Source organism: Sorex fumeus, unplaced genomic scaffold, assembly GCF_029834395.1.
Source record: "Sorex fumeus unplaced genomic scaffold, SorFum_2.1 ptg000063l, whole genome shotgun sequence".
NCBI lineage: Eukaryota > Metazoa > Chordata > Mammalia > Eulipotyphla > Soricidae > Sorex > Sorex fumeus.
The window spans coordinates 37,811,074-37,828,224 of NW_026606120.1; the positions used below are offsets into that span (position 1 = coordinate 37,811,074).

At 43.7% G+C, this 17,151-nt stretch overlaps 1 protein-coding gene across 14 annotated transcripts in view; it reads right to left on the reverse strand.

Moving 5' to 3' along the window:
* Positions 1 to 6,506: 6,506 nt before the first annotated feature.
* Positions 6,507 to 17,151, reverse strand: part of KALRN (kalirin RhoGEF kinase) — a 792,058-nt gene continuing 781,413 nt past the window's right edge. For all 14 annotated transcript variants that reach the window (XM_056127408.1, XM_056127415.1, XM_056127407.1 and 11 more), the window contains 3 exons: positions 16,285 to 16,485; positions 7,919 to 8,057; positions 6,507 to 7,054 (listed from right to left, as the gene is read on the reverse strand). In XM_056127408.1, coding sequence (XP_055983383.1) covers positions 6,509 to 7,054; positions 7,919 to 8,057; positions 16,285 to 16,485 — 886 coding nt within the window. In that variant the 3' untranslated portion in view covers positions 6,507 to 6,508. The remainder of the gene's footprint in view (positions 7,055 to 7,918; positions 8,058 to 16,284; positions 16,486 to 17,151) is intronic.

Below are 17,151 nucleotides of genomic sequence, written 5' to 3' on the forward strand. Positions count from 1 at the left end.
CAGCATACAAATCTGTACTTTTTTTCTGGACAAAAAAAAAAAAAGTGTTGTAATATTTGTGGTAGTTTAACCTTATCAAAGACTTTTAGGTGTTTGGAGGAAGAGGAAATATTACTCAATGAACCAAGGTTTTAATTAGAAAAAAGACACCAGAAACACTATCTTTAATATAGTATATTTATAGGAATGCATAACTTGTGAGATGTACATTTTCAAAGTTTCATCCATAACTTACAACATTTACTGTAATAACAAGACAGTAGGTCATCACTTTACATTACACATGAGTGGTTTTGACTTACAAATAAAATATTTACAAGCTACCTTTATAAAACAACATGTGCATACAAAATGAATAACTGCAGAAAATTAAAAAAAATAAGAAAACAAAAAAACCCGAAAAGATACACTTAAGGCAGACCAGCAAGACACTGAAATAATTAAGGCTGTGGAATTCTTCTGCACCTTGAAAATATAGAGCTATTTATCAATACTGTGGAGTGATTTTAAATCAATTATTACAAGCCTGATGGAAGTATGTACTATATGTATATGTATAATGGTCCCTATGGGGAAATCTGTCCACTTATGGATAAGGCCCTTGATCTGAATGGCCAGAGAAGCCCACTCCAAACTCTCAAAATGACTTAGGGAGAAGGAAGAATGGGTTAGTCAAAATCAACAGGTGCTAGTGCAGTCTGTAAACCAATTACTAATTCAGATATAGAGATACTAATGAATCCAGGCAAAGATGATAACTGGAATGATGGTTCCATTCCATTTCAGGCTTTGCTCATTTGTCTCTGTGAACTTCAAAAGAGAGCAGATTGGTTCCCATATGTGTAGATTCGTTCTCCACAAGTCAGTCCTAATGGTTTTGAATGGCCCTAACTGGTTATCCAGTAAAATAATGGACCCACCTGGGCTGTCTTCAAATGGATAGATTTCTGCATATGAGCAAGAACATATACATACATATGATACACTATATACATGTACAGATGTACATATATCGATATTTTCCAACAGTTTGCACTTTGATCACTATGTTTTCTGACTAGGATCTCACTCTGAAGAGTAAATATATTTCTTTTCTTTTTTTTTCCTTTCACAGTCTTAACATGTCTCCTAAATGCTGTGTTTACTCACCATCCCCATAGAGTAGGCTAAAGTTTGGCAGAAACAGAAAAGCACCAGGGTCTAACCAAACACAGAGATGATAGATATGGCTTAAGTTAGAAGATGTATGTTCTGTTTAACTTCAAATTCATAATCAGAGGCTTTGAGATCAAGGCAACAGCCCCAGTATTCGAGGATGTGGGTTCATGATGGAAATTAGGCATGGGAGGAACTGTTAAACTAGCTATTCCTGACCTAACAGATTAGCTTGCCTAAATTTAGTCCCAGAAGTCGGGAGTCTGGGAGTATCTGGACTCATTACACCACCGTCCCTTTCTCAGCTATCTGCATCATCTAAAATAACTTATACGAAGCAATGTGAGCCTTCAACATCTGCATAAAAACTAAATCCGACTACATTTTAAAATTTCCTAGCAAACAAGCTGAGAGGGAAATAGCTTACAAGTATTAATTTCAGCTTCCTGTAAATGTCTCTTAAGGATGAAACATTGTCTTAGAGAAATTGCTCTTGCTTCTCCCTGTATGCCAAAAATGAGGAAACATGCTTTTCATAGAAAATATGGCCTATGATATTTCTGAATTCAACTGTTTCTGTATAAATTTATCACGTGAATAATATTTTATATTAAAAATGTCTAGTGCTATGGACATATTTTTAGCCCTTTTTAACCCTCTAAAATGAATGAAACAGTGCCGTGCCTTCCTTTCAATAAAATAAATAATAACCTGGTTGCTTCCCTTTTCTTGCTGGGGTCTGTGTGAGCTTCATTACTCGATTAAAAACTATTTCTAGACTTTAAATGGTTAATAAAAAAACCTGTTTTTTTGTGAATGAATTTCCTGAAAGCACCCCTACTCTGTTCGTCTAACCCAGACTCCACAGATATGACACACAGGGGAAAAAGGAATTGATACACTCCACATTTCTCCAAGCTGAACAGGATGTGGTGAGCTGGCATGTTTGCCAAACTACGGAGACCTTCCCTTCTCTATCAAATTCATGGGATGAGGTTTTAGTGACCACATTTAGCTTACAGCATGGTTGCTCCCATATGTTCTCACAAATCTAAATGTCTGCACTTTACCACACAGGTAAGCAAAAAATGAAAATGAGCTCACAGGCACTAAATAACGGATACTCAGCAAACACTCTACTCCCGACTCATCATCTACAAATCATGCAGGGAAGGCCCCCTCCCCAAACTAACATTTCCATTCTTTCTACTCCCACCCAAACATTCAATTGGTCTCTTATAAAAATGCCTGTGAGATTCTGAAAATTTGTGTTATCAGAAGATGTTGTCTTCCCATTACTGCCTTCCAGTGAGAAAAGTGCCTGCTTGGGTTCATTTTGGTAAATGTTGCCTGGGCATGAAGCTTGAGAAGGGAGATGTCATTTTACTTTGGAGGGTGGGTGAAGGGGGGAGGGCGCACACTAGCTCGTGTTCTGGGCTTACCCCTGGCTCTGTGCTCAGGAGTCACTGCTGGAGGGTTCAGGGACTGTATGGAGTCGCTAGGGGTTGAACCCAGGTCTGCTGCGTACAAGACAAGCACCCTACTTACTGTTCTATCCCTCCAGCCCCTTGGGGGCATTTTACTTTTTGTGTCTGCCACCAAAAAAGAATACTGGAGAAAACAGATTTTTTAACATAAGATTCCATCAGCTCTCCTAACCGTTGTCTGTAGACAAGTTTTTAAATGATCAAAATTACAGGCAAAGACCAAATAACATTTAGACATAGAGCTCTGAGTACCCCCAATTTAGATACTTTTATGGAATTTTAATCTCATGAGTTTGCAAATGGTATCAAAAGTCACAAGTATTGAAAAACTTGGAATGTTCAAAGTTACCATCAATAAAATCTTTAGCACTGGCAGTGTGTAGCACTTAAAAAAATCAAAGATTTTCTAGATATTGTCACTAAATTCCTATGAGATTAATGTCCTCTCTTTCCCCCAACTCCCATTTTACCAATGGAGACATTTGGAGCAGGAAAAAACAGATTTTTTTTTGTAAGAAAGAAGGAAGCAGGAATAGCCAAGGCTGAAACACAAGAATTTCAGCCTCATGGGCTCACCCTATATTCGGATGTTTAAAAGATATTTTAAAATAAAGGGGGTAAATGCTGCAATATCAGTAAACCTAAGTACAATGAACTTCTTTATTCCCTATCTTCCCCTCTGAAAGGCACTACTATTTATAAAGACTGCAAACCACAAGGCGGTGAAGCCAGCTTTCCTCTGCTTGATCAGCTCCTCAGGAGTGTCAGAGATCCAAAGGGTGCTACCAATATTACAATTTCTGAAAAACATTCCCACCTCTGGCTGTAAGTGGAAATTAGTCTACTTAATTTTAAACAAATATAAAAGATGCAATAAACCATTAGACTTTTCATGTCCCTCATCTTTCCAGTCTTTCTTACAAATCAAGACAGCACCCTCCCAAAAAACTCAAAGTAATGAGTATAAGACAAGCAAGACACTTGTGACTTTAGCCAACATTTATTCTTCACCTTTCAGCTTGAAGTTCACTCACTAATTCCTAGCTAAGTTATGATTTCAAAAACTATCAGAATTCTGATAGAAGTAGACTATGTTCTTTGTCACCTCTACGACCAAGGAATAAATATTTCTGCCAAAACAGTTATAAGAAAGTGGTCACTGATCCTTCATTTCTCATAGCAGTGGCCCCCAGAGCAAATCTAAGGACATCTCCAGCCCCTCCTTCTGGACTTCCTGGTTATGTCCCATGTGCTACGGAGACTTCTGGAGCCAGAACTACTGTCTTATTCCTATTGGGAGGGATGAGGGGCTCTGCAGACTAGGAGCCTCCCTATTAGTACTTCTCCATTATCAAACTATATAAAATATACCCCCTTTCTCTTGGGGCCTCTATAAACTCATTCTACTCTAATGATTGTACTTTGGCTCCAGTTAATGAAACTGTACGAGTTATAACTGTGATGTCCTCCACTCGACTGTCTCTTCACTTCCCCAGCTGTGGACCCTGGGGGAGAGTCATTCCTGCAACTTCCACCTGGGGACCATCTCAGTTGAGCAGCAAAAGCTTTGGCTCTAATCCATGGGTTGCATTTGCCGTAAGAGATTTTTTCACTGTGCCCTCCTTGCCGAGTCCTCAGCTCTCTCTCTCTCGAGCAGAAACTGTGGCATACAGGGAATCTCAAAAGAACTCTGGAGGGTGTTCTGTTTGTCACCCATAGTAAACAGATCAGAACTTGCCAAGCCAAGCAGAGGGATACTGGGACTTTTAAGGACCTGCAGTCTCTCCCACCACTGCCCTGGGGACCATACTTTCTTTTATGATCTATCATCATGAAGACACACTTACTAAAAGAGTTTTTATAAAATATGTTTCCAAACCCAATCATGAACAACTTTGTAACTATTTCACTGTGGTCCAATAAAAAAAATATGTCTCCAAACTGTTAAACATTATATCCTATGGCATTTGTATATACAGGTAAATTTTAATAAAGACCAGAGAAAGATCACCTCAGATGCCCAGGGCTACTGGAAAACTCAGAAACAAATACAGTTGGAGTCAGTTTCCAAGCATTTGGTTCATCCTAAAAACATGAAGTGCTATCTAGTCTTATTGCTTGTACTTTCTATTACTTTATTCATCTATCCTCTTGGATGGGATGAAGTGGAAGGTGGATGAGGAGGCTGACTTTAAGAGGTATGAAAAAGAATGAGGAATATTTTTAATTCTACTCTCTCTTTACAGGAGTTAGTGGTTTGATATGTTAAAATTCAGGTTTAGTTTCCGTCATTGTTTTTTCATTTAGATAGTCCTACAGTGCTACTTATCCATCATTAGCCTTCTACTTGGAATTCGTGCTGCATAAATGTAACGATCTCAACCTTATGATAGGAGAGAAGCACCACCATTGAACGTGGTTTGGACAAACACTTGAATTCTATTTTCAAAATAGCATTTGAATGACATATTCTAAATGACACATTCTAAATGACATATGCTAATTTCAAAACATATTCTAGGGAAAAAAACGTGGGTCATGTAAAAACACAAAGACAAAAACTCTTCTTCAAAATTGAAAAAAAAGAGAAAAGCAAACATGAAATTTCCAGATATAATTTTTTTCCTCCAACAACAGAAAAAAAGGGCAGTTCATAATTATCTTGTATGGAGAATATACACCAGAAACCAGTGTTGGCCTCAAAGTACTACTAGTCCTTTCAGTCCTGGGAAGTACCAGCAGTTGAGTGGTGATGTGTATTGCGATAATAGTTAAAACTCAATGCTCCATTAGAGCGATGGATCAGATTTTACTCCATGGCTTCACAAAGGACTTGGGACCAAGCCTTTAAAAGGCATATATGGCTGCCTCCTTTTGGTAATGACCCCTTAGCTTCCATCAGGGGTTAGAAATAAAGCAAGCCAACTTTCTGAAAACTGCATTTAACAGCTGCAGACGAAATCAGAAAGTGTGGTTCCACTGTTCATAAGGACCACTGGGAAAGGTTTCAATTTGCCCTTTGTAGGAAACTTATTTTTGTTGTATATTTCACAACAGTGTAGACATAAAAATAGCCCCCATTGCTCTGACTTTTGGGGAGACTTATTCCTGGCAGGCTTCTGCTACAAAGTACTTGGAGCTGCCAATGAATTGGGGGTAACATTTCATCTACAGAACCTCTGTGAAATATCATGACCGAGAGAAAAATCTTGTTCACGGATTGGAAAAGGTATCCTTGCTTTCCCTTAATGCACAGGTTCTGGTAAAAGATTTCTATACAAGGTTTATAAAATGCTCTAAAAAACTTGTCTTCTAATTGTGCTTCGTCAAAACAATGCAATGCCTCGGGAAATAAAGGACTGTCTTAACAGGAGCACACGATTGATTTCATACATCTATATCTATATATATATTATAAAACTCTGGAACCCGAAGGGGATATATTTACTGTATGTGAATCCATATGCTATTAAGAAACTATAGCGAAGTAATCTAAACCAGAATCCCTGCGACACATGGCATTTCTCTTGCGCAGAGCTTTCCTCCGGCCCCCCCAAGGCCGCCTACGCTCCCTGCTGGGGCGTGCTGCCCGTCCCTCCCTTTCCTGGGATGCGCAGCGAAACCCCCCAACAGCTCCGAGTCCCGTTGAACTTGCCCCTCTCTCTGCCCTTCTCCACCTGTCTTCCAAGCGACCTCAGAGAGGCCCCGGACGTAGGTGACCTCGCGGTGGCCCAGACCCTGAATAACCACCGGGGAGATGTGAGACGTCCACCCCTCAACGCGGAGGGCTGCGTGGGTGACGGGATGAGCAGGAGGATGCCCGTCCACGCAGTCCGCCTTGGTCGCAGCGCCCGGCCAGAGGGCGGCTACGTGGCCTGGCTCACCCGGTTGACGATGTAACTCTTGACGTTGGGGACAGGCCGCACGTCGTTCTGGTGCCGGCGGCGCTCGATGAAGCAGGCCAGGCGGGAGGTGTCCAGGGGGATCTTGGAGTAGCTGCCGCTGTGCGGCTGCAGCCAGGGATGCTGCAGGCAGGTGGCGGCCGTGGGCCGGCGGCGGAAGTCTTCCTGCAGGATGACGTTGATGAAGTCCCTGGCCGCGTTGCTCACGCCGCAGAAGTACTCGTGGGGGAAGCTGAAGTCCACCCGGCAGACGTTGAGGCACGTCTCCTCTTTGCTCTCGTCCAGGAATGGGGAGACCCCGCTCAGCATGACGTATGTCAGGACGCCGATGCTCCAGATATCCGTGCCCAGGGAGACCGGGATGCCTTGGATCACTTCGGGGGCGGCAAACTCGGGGTTCCCCAGCAGGTGGTGGATGTGGAAGTGACCTGAGATCTGGACTGCATCTTCCAAGTCGATGAGCTTCACCCGTGGCACCGGGATCCGGAGGTCAATGAGCAGATTCTCCGGCTGTGGAGAGCAAGGTTGGGAGTGGGTGGGGAGAGAAGGGTTCAGACCTGGGCTCCAACTGTCAGCACGCCTCGTCAGCCTGCCAACTCTGGTCCTGTTTTTGTATCTAAAAATTGGAGGAGGGCACACTGGCAGCGTTAAGGGACTATTCCTGACCCTCTGCACAAGAGTGACCCTTAGCAGTGCTCAGGGACCATATGCTGTGCCAAGGATTCTACCTACTGTCGCCATCTCATGCCAGCCAAATGCCTGACCTTCCGTACTACATCTCCAACCCTACATACAGTCCTGTGTCTTTTAATTTTTTCAGTATGTGTGTGTGTGGGGTGGTGGTGGTTATGGATGGGGCACACCCAGCAGTGCTCAGGACTTAGTTCTGGTTCTGAACTCAGGGGACCATATGCGGTATCGGGGATTCAATAAGGGTCACGGGCAATATGGCCACATGCAAGGCAAGTGCTTTCCCTCTGTACTGTATCTCCAGTCCTTGCTTGGGTCCTGAACCACGTGTTGCTGTGGTGGAGGCCTGGGGCTCCTCCCAGCTCTGTTCTTGGCATGTTTCTGTTGTGATATTCCTGGGGACTATGCTGTGCTGGGGACTGACTCTGGGGCTCCTGCAAACAAAGCTTGTGCTCCTAGCCCTTGCCTAGTCTTTGAAGTCCCTTGTGTAGGGAAAATTCCTGATGCAAACTGATCAGAAGTTTCAAAACATGTGCAGTGCCCATAATTTGCTGGGGACCAGTAGTGGTGCTGCCCGGGTGGACAGGTTATGGTACTGGGATCCAACTCAGGGCCTAAAACATGCAAGGCATGTGCTTGGTAAGTGAGCTATCTCCCCAAACCAGGGAGGCTCTCCCTCCTCACCTTTATGTCCAGGTGAGCAACCCTGCAGTTGTGAAGGTACTGCAATGCTTCCATGAGGTCTCGGATATAGAAAGCAACCTTTTCCTCCATCAGCTCATCATGATTCATTAGGTAGTCTAAGAGCCGGCCATCATCCATCCTGAAAGGCAGAGCAGGTAGAGTGTTTTTTTTTTTAATTTTAAAAATTAAATCACAGTGAGATACACAATTACAAAGTTCATGATTGGGTTTCAGTCATACGATGTTCTAACATCCATCCCTTAACCAGTGTACATTTCCTATCACCAATAACTCCAGTTTCCCTCCCCACAATCCTACCTGCCTCTATGACAGGCACTTTTTCTTTTTCTCTCTCTATTTCTCTCTGTCTCCCTCTCCCCCTCTCCTTTTGGGCCTTATAGTTTGCAGTGCAGATACTGAAAGGTTATCAGGTATATCCCTTTATCTACTTTCAGCACTCAGTTCATGTCCAAAATAATCATTTCAATTACTATTGTCATACTTATCCCTTCTCTATCCTAACTGACTTTCACCCCCAGACACTCTTGTGGAAAGCTTCCAACCATTGACCAGAGCAGGTATGTTTTTGAAGAAACATAAATAATACACAAGTCTGAAAGATCCCAAAGATCTCTGTTCCTCCAGCTCCCCAAGGAAAATCAATGTTGTCACACATGCATTTGGGTTGCACCCCAACAGGAGTACAATGTTCAGAACTAAAACTAACCAGCGAATAAACTCATAGATGTGAACATGCTTCAGAGAAAGAAATCTCTCTGCCTTTATTAAAGATACATTATATTGAGTTAAGCCTTTCATTTCTTTGTTCGTGGTTATCTGCAGAACACATTTTTATTAGGGTACTAGATTTCTTTCTTGCAGGGCTGTCAGGAGTACACCCTGTGACAGGGGACTGGGAAATCCAATTGTAGAGCTTTCAAGGAAGGAGACTTACTACTGAGCCACATCTTCAGTTAGCTTTTTTGGTTTTGTTCGGGGGCTACATCTGGTGGTGCTCAGGGATTACTCCTGACTCTGTGACGTGGGATCACTCCTGACCATGCTCAAGGGCCCATATGCAGTGCCAGGGATTGAGCTAGGGTCAGCTGTATGTAAGACAAGTACCTTTTCCTCGCACTCTCTCTCAGTTAACTTTCAAAATTACTTACCAGGACTAAAGCCCCTGTTAGGAAATCAAAATGCACAGCAGAGGAAGTTTTCACCAAGTCAGAGAGAGCAGCAAGGTACCACTAAATGGGACCTGAGTGGCATCACCTCCACCAACTTCAAACTGTACTACAAAGCAGTAGTAATTAAAACATCATGGTATTGGAATAGAAACAGACCCGCAGAACCAATGGAGCAGAGTTCAATATTCTGATACTGATTCTCAATGATGATCTCAATTATGATCACTTAATCTTTGATAAAGGAGCAAGAAATGTGAATTGGAGCAAGGAAAAGCCTCTTCAAAAAGTGGTGCTGGGAAAACTGGACAGCTACATGCAAAAAAAAAAAAAAAACCAAACTCAGACCTCTGTCTAACACCAAGCACAAAAGTCAGATCAAAATGGATTAAAGACCTCAATATCAGACCTTAATCCATAAGGTACATGGAGAAAAATGTAGGCAGAACCTTCCATGATATTGAAGCTCAAGGGATCTTCAAGGATGAACCACCAAGCAAGCGAAAACAAATGTAAACAAATGACTACATTAAGTGAAGAAGCTTCTGCACCTCAAAATAAACAGTGACCAAATTACAGAGAGAACCCACGGAATGGAAAAAATTATTTACCCAATATATATCAGATAGGGGCTTTAATATTCAGGATATATAAGACACTGGTAGAACTTTACAATAAAAACCCTCCAACCCCACCAAAAAATGGGGAGAAAAAATAAACAAAAACTTCCTAAAAAATACAAATGGCAAAAAAGGCACAGGAAAAAATGCTCTGCATCACCAATCATCAGGGAGAGGCAAATCAAAACAACAATGAAACCGGCACACCACAAAAACAGGCACACATCAAAAAGAACAAGAACAACCAGTGCTGGTGCAGATGTGGGGAGAAAGAAACTCATTCATTGTTGGTGGGAATGCTGACTGGTCCAGTCTTCTTGGAAAAACAATATTGACATTCCTCCAAAAACTAGAAATTGAGCTTCCATATGACCCAGCAATATTATTTCTTGGACTATATCCCAGGATGCAAAAAAAGCACAGTAGAAATGACATCTACACTTGTATGTTTTTTGCAACACTGTTCACAATAGCCAGAATCTGGAAACAACCCGAGTGCCTAAGAACAGACTACTAGTTAAAGAAACTTTGGTACATCTACACAATGTACTAAGAAGCTGTTAGAAAAAATGAAGTCATGAAATTTGCTTATAAGTGGATGGACATGGAGAGTATCATGCTAAGTGAAATGAGTCAGAAAGAGAGGGACAGACATAGAATAACTGCACTCATTTGTGGAATATCAAATATCAAAACATGAGACTAACACCTAAGGAAAGTAGAGACAAGGGCTGGGAAGATCGACTCACAGTTTGGAAGTCTGCCTCATGTGTTGGGCAAAAGGCAGCTGGGATAGAGAAAGCACCACTAAGTCAATGATAGTTGGAGGGATCGCTCAGGATGGGAAATACGTGCTGAAAGTAGATAAAGGATCAAACATGATGGACTCTCAATATCTGTATTGCAAACCATCACTGTCACTCTTCTCCCGTTGTTCATCGATTTGCTCGAGTGGGCCCAGTAACGTCTCCATTGTGAGACTTGTTGTTACTGTGTTTTCGCATATCGAATATGTCACAGGTTGCTTGCCAGACTTTGCCATGCGCGCGCGATACTCTCGGTAGCTTGCCAGGCTCTCCAAGAGGGGTGGAGGAATTGAACCCGCTCGGCCGTGCCAGCTGTGTGCAAGGCAAACGCCCTACTGCTGTGCTATCACTCCAGCCATTGCAAACCATAATGCCCAAAATTAGAAAGTAAGAAGGAAGATGCCTGCCACAGAAGCAGGGGGTGGGATGGGATGGGGGGTGTGGGAGGGATACTGGGGACATTGGTGGTAGAGAATGTGCACTGGTGGAGGGATGGGTGTTCAATCATTGTAGGACTTAAACTCAATCATGAAAGCTTTGTAACTGTATCTCATGGTGATTAAAAAAATTTTTTTAAATAAAATAAATTATTTATTTTATAAAATAATAAAATAAAATGTGGCTATAAGCAGTCGCATGAGGGTTTTGCAGGGATGTTTTTGTCCTTTAATTTTTTTTTAAATTAAGACACCACTGTTTACAAAATTGTTCACAATAGAGTGTTTCAGGCATACAATGTTCTAATACCAGGCCCACCACTTTCTCTCTATCAATGCCTCCAGGTTCCCTTCCACCTTCCAGACTACCCCCTAGGCAGGCATATATCAAATTAATTTCATATTACTTTTCCAACAAAACTTAGAAGAATGGAAAATGGAATTATTAGAAAATAAATCAATAAAAGTCAATTGATGATGACTGACTGCTATGTTTTTAAACATTCTTAATCTAATAGAGGGCAACCATAGGCATCATTAGTGCCATCCTATGGAATCTCCTTTGTATTTAAGTCCTTTTTTTGATCTTGCTGTTTTCAATATTCTATTTCTCTCTTTGGATTTGTCATTTTGAGTCTAATGTGTCTTGGCATTTTCCTAGTTGGGTCTATTTTTGCTGGGTCTATTTGAGCCTCTTGGGTCTCAGTGCCTATATTCCTCAGTTGTGGGAAATGCTTTGTCTCCCAGCAATGTCAGCCAGAGGCAAGCCTTGCCTAAAGCGGTAGAGCAGCAAGCAGAATAACATGTTTTAGTTCATTTTTCATTGAGAAAAATATGGGAAACATGCAAAATTCATCCTTGGCCCTCTTCTGAATACTATGCAACTTTCCAATCTTTCCAGACTACAACTGAGAACACAGTGCAAGGAGCCAGACGGACCCAAATTAGAACCCTGGTTGGGTCACTCATAGGATGGGGGTGGGGAGCAAGCCATTTGAAACTCCTGTTTCTGAACTGTGGTGGTGATGACTCAAAGGGTTAGTGCACATGCTTTCCATGTGGGAGGTTCCATGTCAATCTCTATGGTCCTCACACAGGACTGATTGCAGAGCACCACACAGGGAGTATCCCCTCAATACTGCCGGGTGTGGCCTCGAACTGCCCCACCCTAACAAATAAAACATCATGTTTCATTCTCTTCCTCTTGAAGATGGGAATCACAACAACAATCCCTACTTCATTACGAGATTGGTGCCAGGATCCAGTAAGGTCAAGGATGTGTTTCACCCAGCTGTAGAACTAGACAATTCTTTGGCTTGATATCTCTTTAGATTTGTCATGAACCTGTGAAGTTGGGCTGTTTATAGGCTGGAGGTGTGGGGGTTGGGTGTGGTTGCTGGCGTTTCCAGCAGTAGGGGGGCAGGGTGGGGGGAAGCTGCCTACTTCCACACTGAGAAGGCCCTCGTGTTTTCAGCCCAAAGACCAGTGTACCTGGGAGTATCACTGGCTTGGTGTCTCTTCTGAGATTAGCCATGAAACTGAGAAATGACTGTCTATATGCTGGAGAATACAAATAAACCCAAAGGAAGAAAACAGGGATTGTTTCGTAACTAGCGTGTATGGTAGCAGGTCTTCTTGACCTCCTGTAGGAACAACTCCCTTCATGTCACACATACCACACACACTCTGACAGGGAAGAGAAACTGAGTTGGAAGATAGAAAGTTAGCTTCTCACACCGTCTCTTTGGCTCCCAGACAAGAGGTTGAAGACACACGCACATCACCAACAGGCGCATCAAGTCAAGACACACAAAGAGGTCAAAGAAACTAGATTTCAGAGCAACAGAAACATTATTTTGGGGACCTGCCTTGGAAGAACAGAACCCTGTGCCAGGTATATGCTTACAGCCTCATTTCTGCTGGGGAAGGATCCCCAGAGGCTGCTCACAAGGGGTCACAAGCACAATCTTTCCCCAGAGCGTCCAAGTCCTGTCAGGCCAACTCCAGAGCTCAGCTCTAGTGAGAAACTCAGATCTGTATCTTTGTTCTTTCCCTCTGGCCCAGGCCTAAACACAGCTGACCCACCAGGGAGTGATTTGTCAACGTTTGATTAACTAGTTTCATCCATTATTTATCTAGGTTCTCCTGCCACATCTCTGAGGTGCCAGGAACTTCACAGATGAGGTCCCTAAGAGACAGAAAACTAAGCTCATTGCCCCAAACCACAGGATGTTTCTGAGAGCCCAGCTTCTCTTTTCTGCCTCAGCCCTGCAAGGCAGTGGCTATATCACTGACCTCCGAGTGTTCATTTTCTTTATTCTACAACTTCTTTCCCTTCTACTAGAGCCTGGGGACCCATATCTTTCCTTGCAGGATTAATTAGCACATGCGAAGGTGAAGTCAGTGCATGTGTGTACCACTGGTGGTTCACACTTGAATGTAGTTTTGTGAACAGAAGTTGCAACACCGTAACACATCAATGAGTTAATGAATGCAAGAGTCAAAAGATTTTAATGCAAAATGCAGCAAGAGTTGTCACTCATAAACAACTCACTATCAACAGAATGTGCCTATAGATTTAAGAAGGTCCTAACCAATGGAGTTAAACTCTAAAAGACCAGGAGAGTGTTAAGTTCAAAGTGAAAACAATAAGGGGGTATAGTGTCACCAGCAGGTCAATCTGTACCTGTGAGGTGAGTGCATCAGCAGTCTGATGGTGCCTTCAGACTTCCAGATACCCCAAAATTGCTGCTGTGACTTTGGACAGACCCCAAAAACTTGGGGCAAAGTTTACCAAGAAAGTAAATGGCCAAAAGTTAGGTATGTGGGAGACACACCCACAAACCAACTTGGGCTCAGCTATATAATTGGAGGCAAGGCCTCTCTGATTCCTGATAAAACTGCTTAATGGCCATGATCCCAGAGACTCAGAAACAAATCTCGAAACTCAACGGCTTTTGGCAGAATGTGTCCAGTCCCTGCAGTAGATTACTGGTGCTGGACCAACCCAGGTGGGAATAGGTTTCGTGCCTTAGCCTTTTCCCCTTGGCGGCCTGGTGGCCACCATCCTCCAGAGGCCACTGGACAGTCAGGTTTGGGTCCGCAGTGACGAGACACGCGGGGCCTCATGGGATGGGGGTGGAGCCGGCCCTTTCCTCCCTACCCCAATGAGACCCCGAGTTGCTGCCAATGAACAGCCTTTCTGGCTCCTGATCAAGCTGCTTAATGGCCATGATCCCAGAGACTCAGAAACAAATCTTGAAACCCAGCGGCTTTTGGCAGAAATCCGTCTGGTCCCCTGCAGTAGGTTACCAGCACTGGGCCAACCCAGGTGGGAATAAGTTTCGTGCCTTGGCCTGTTCCCCCTGGTGGCCCAGTGGCCGCCATCCTTCAGAGGCCATTGGACAGTCAGGTTTGGGCCGTCAGTGACGAGACATGCAGGGCCTCATGGGATGGGGGTGGAGCCGCCCTTTCCTGCCCGTCCCAAAGAGACCCCGAGTCTTCGCCCATGAATGGCCTTTCTGGATCCTGATCAAGCTCTTAACGGCCATGATCCCAGAGACTCAGGAACAAATCTCGGAACCCAGCAGGTTTTGGCAGAAATCCCTCCAGTTTTAAGTGTTAAAATTTTGGAATTTCAAAATCGTGCAGCCACTACTGCAACCACACAACATCATATGTTATTACTTAACCAGCAATAGAAAATAAATTGTCTACTCTTGCCTTTCCAGCAGATCTGAGTGTTGGGGTAAAATCCAAAATAATAGTGGTGGGTCTGGTGTCAAAATATTAAATGTGATCAAAGTAGAGAGCGAGTATTGTGGAAATCATCTGCCCCACAGGTAGGGGTAGGGTATGGGATGGGGGTATACTGGGGTTTTTGGTGGTGGAGAATGGGCATTGGTGAAGGTACAGGTGTTTCATTGTATGAGCGAGACTTAAACCTGAAAACTTTGTAACTGCTCTCACGGTGATTCAATAAATAAAATTATAAAAAATGAAAAAAAAAAGTAAGGTGGAGTTCATGCCCAATTCAATCAGCTAATCAGTGGCTGAATAAATAGCAGTACTCCTACATTAAAAAAAAGTGAAAACAATATACCATATACAGTTCAGTAGCCCAAAAGAATTGGTAATGTCAATAGTACTTTTTTTTTGGTCACACTCAGCTGTTCTCGTGGCTCATTCCTGGCTCTGTGCTCAGGGATCACTCCTGGCAGTTCTCAGGAGACCATATGGAGTGCTAGGGATAAAACCTGGCATCCTGGCATTCTGAATCCTCTTTTTTCTTCTTTTGTTATTCATTTATTTACTTTCTGGAGTGGTGCTCATGAGATCTGGAGATCCCTCCTGGGCTGCTTGGTTAACTGGACAGAAGTTCAATGGGAAGACCTGAGTGTACTTGCTACTTGGACCTGGTGGTGCCCAGGGAATATTTGGCTGCTGAAGATCAAACTGGGGTCAATCCAGGCAAGGCATGACACTAAACTGCTTTACTATCTTCCTGGCCCCTCCTCTTGTGTTTTTTTCTTTTCAATTAAAAAGTGTAACTGAAGATGTTTGCACCTGGTTTTTATCATAAATAAATGTAAGGTAAGTTATTTCTCTAAGACTTTGGTCCCAATGCATACCTATATCAACAAGGACCCAAGAGTCAGACTGAAATGGCAGCTGCGAGTGGACGTGCTTCTCTTGTGAACTTGCCCATGAACAGCCTCACAGCTCTGCCTTCCAGGCATTATCCTTCATCTTTACTTATCTGAGAGCCTTTCATGAGGGCGCTGTTCTCTTTGACCGTTTAGATTGCTAACCAAGCTGGCCTCTTTCATAGCCTGGGTAATGGAGGTGAGAGAGTGGGCTCATTGCTCTGAGTAAGGGCTAAGGTGATGGGGCCAAGTAGAGGGGCATGTTGAATGCTGCCTGATTCCCTCGACAGTCTGGAATGGGTGGAGTGTTTGTAGGAAAGATCCCAGTCATCAGGAATTTCCTGGGCATCTGACTGGGTATGCCAATTGCTGGGAACAAATGCACAAACCACTTTTTAATTTTGGCTCCACGCAGCCCAGGGTTGACCAATGCTTCAAAATTCCTGACCAAGTTGAGTCCACTGCAGAACGGAGAGAAGCATGATCCAGGCCCTATTTCTCCTGACCCTCCATTTCTGGTTGCTCCTCACTCCCACCCTTCTCATCTATAGAGTGTGGGTGCATTTTGGTATAGGTTGGAGGAGCAAGTACCGGGCACGTACAAGCTCATGGGGAAGATGCTGCCCCCTTAGTTTCAGGCACTCTTTCAAGAGCCGCTCCCAGTACTCACAGCTCCAGAATGAGGATGTAGGACGTGGGGGATTCATAGGTGTCATGGAGAGTGATGTACTGGGGGTGCTGCAGGTGCTGTAGGAGTGCTGCCTCATGGGCAGCCTGCTCCTTCTTCTTCATTTTCTTGCTGATGAATTTCACCGCGACATCCTTGCGTGTGGCTTTGTGCACGCACTTCTTCACGATGGAGAAGCGACCTCTGGAAAGCATGAGGAGAGCACCGTCAGCCAGGGCCCTCCACCCACCCGGCCTCCCTGGGCGCAAGGATTTGAGCACCCTTGTGGCACACACAGAGACCTTTCACTGCAACCCGATGTTCCTGTCTTCTCGAATGACAAGGCTGGAAAGCAGAAAGCCATTTCTCCTCCCTGAGCATCCCGGGATTCTCTGAGATGCCAAGAGTGAACTATTATCGTTTTTCAGTCAACAGAGTTCCATGTTACCTTGTGCATCAAGTACAGGCTGAGTTTTCTTTACTAAGTAAAGCGCATTTTTGTGACATTTAAGGAGTGTGGGGCAAGAGCAGTAACAAAGCAGATAGGGCACTTGCCTTGCATGTAGCAACTGGGTTTCATCACTGGTATCTCATGTGGTCTCCTGAGCAACCCCAGGAGAAGTCTCTGAACCAGGAGTTAGCCCTGAGCACCACTGAGTGTTAATCCAAAGGCAAAAAAGAAAGAAATAAAGAAGGAAAGAGGGAGAAAGAAGGAAAGAAAAAGAAAGAAAAAAGATAGGAAGGAAGGAAGGAAGGAAGGAAGGAAGGAAGGAAGGAAGGAAGGAAGGGAGGAAGGAAGGAAGGGAGGAAGGAAGGGAGGGAGAGAGAGGAAGTGAGAGAGAAAGAGAGAGAGGAAGAAAGAAAGAGAAA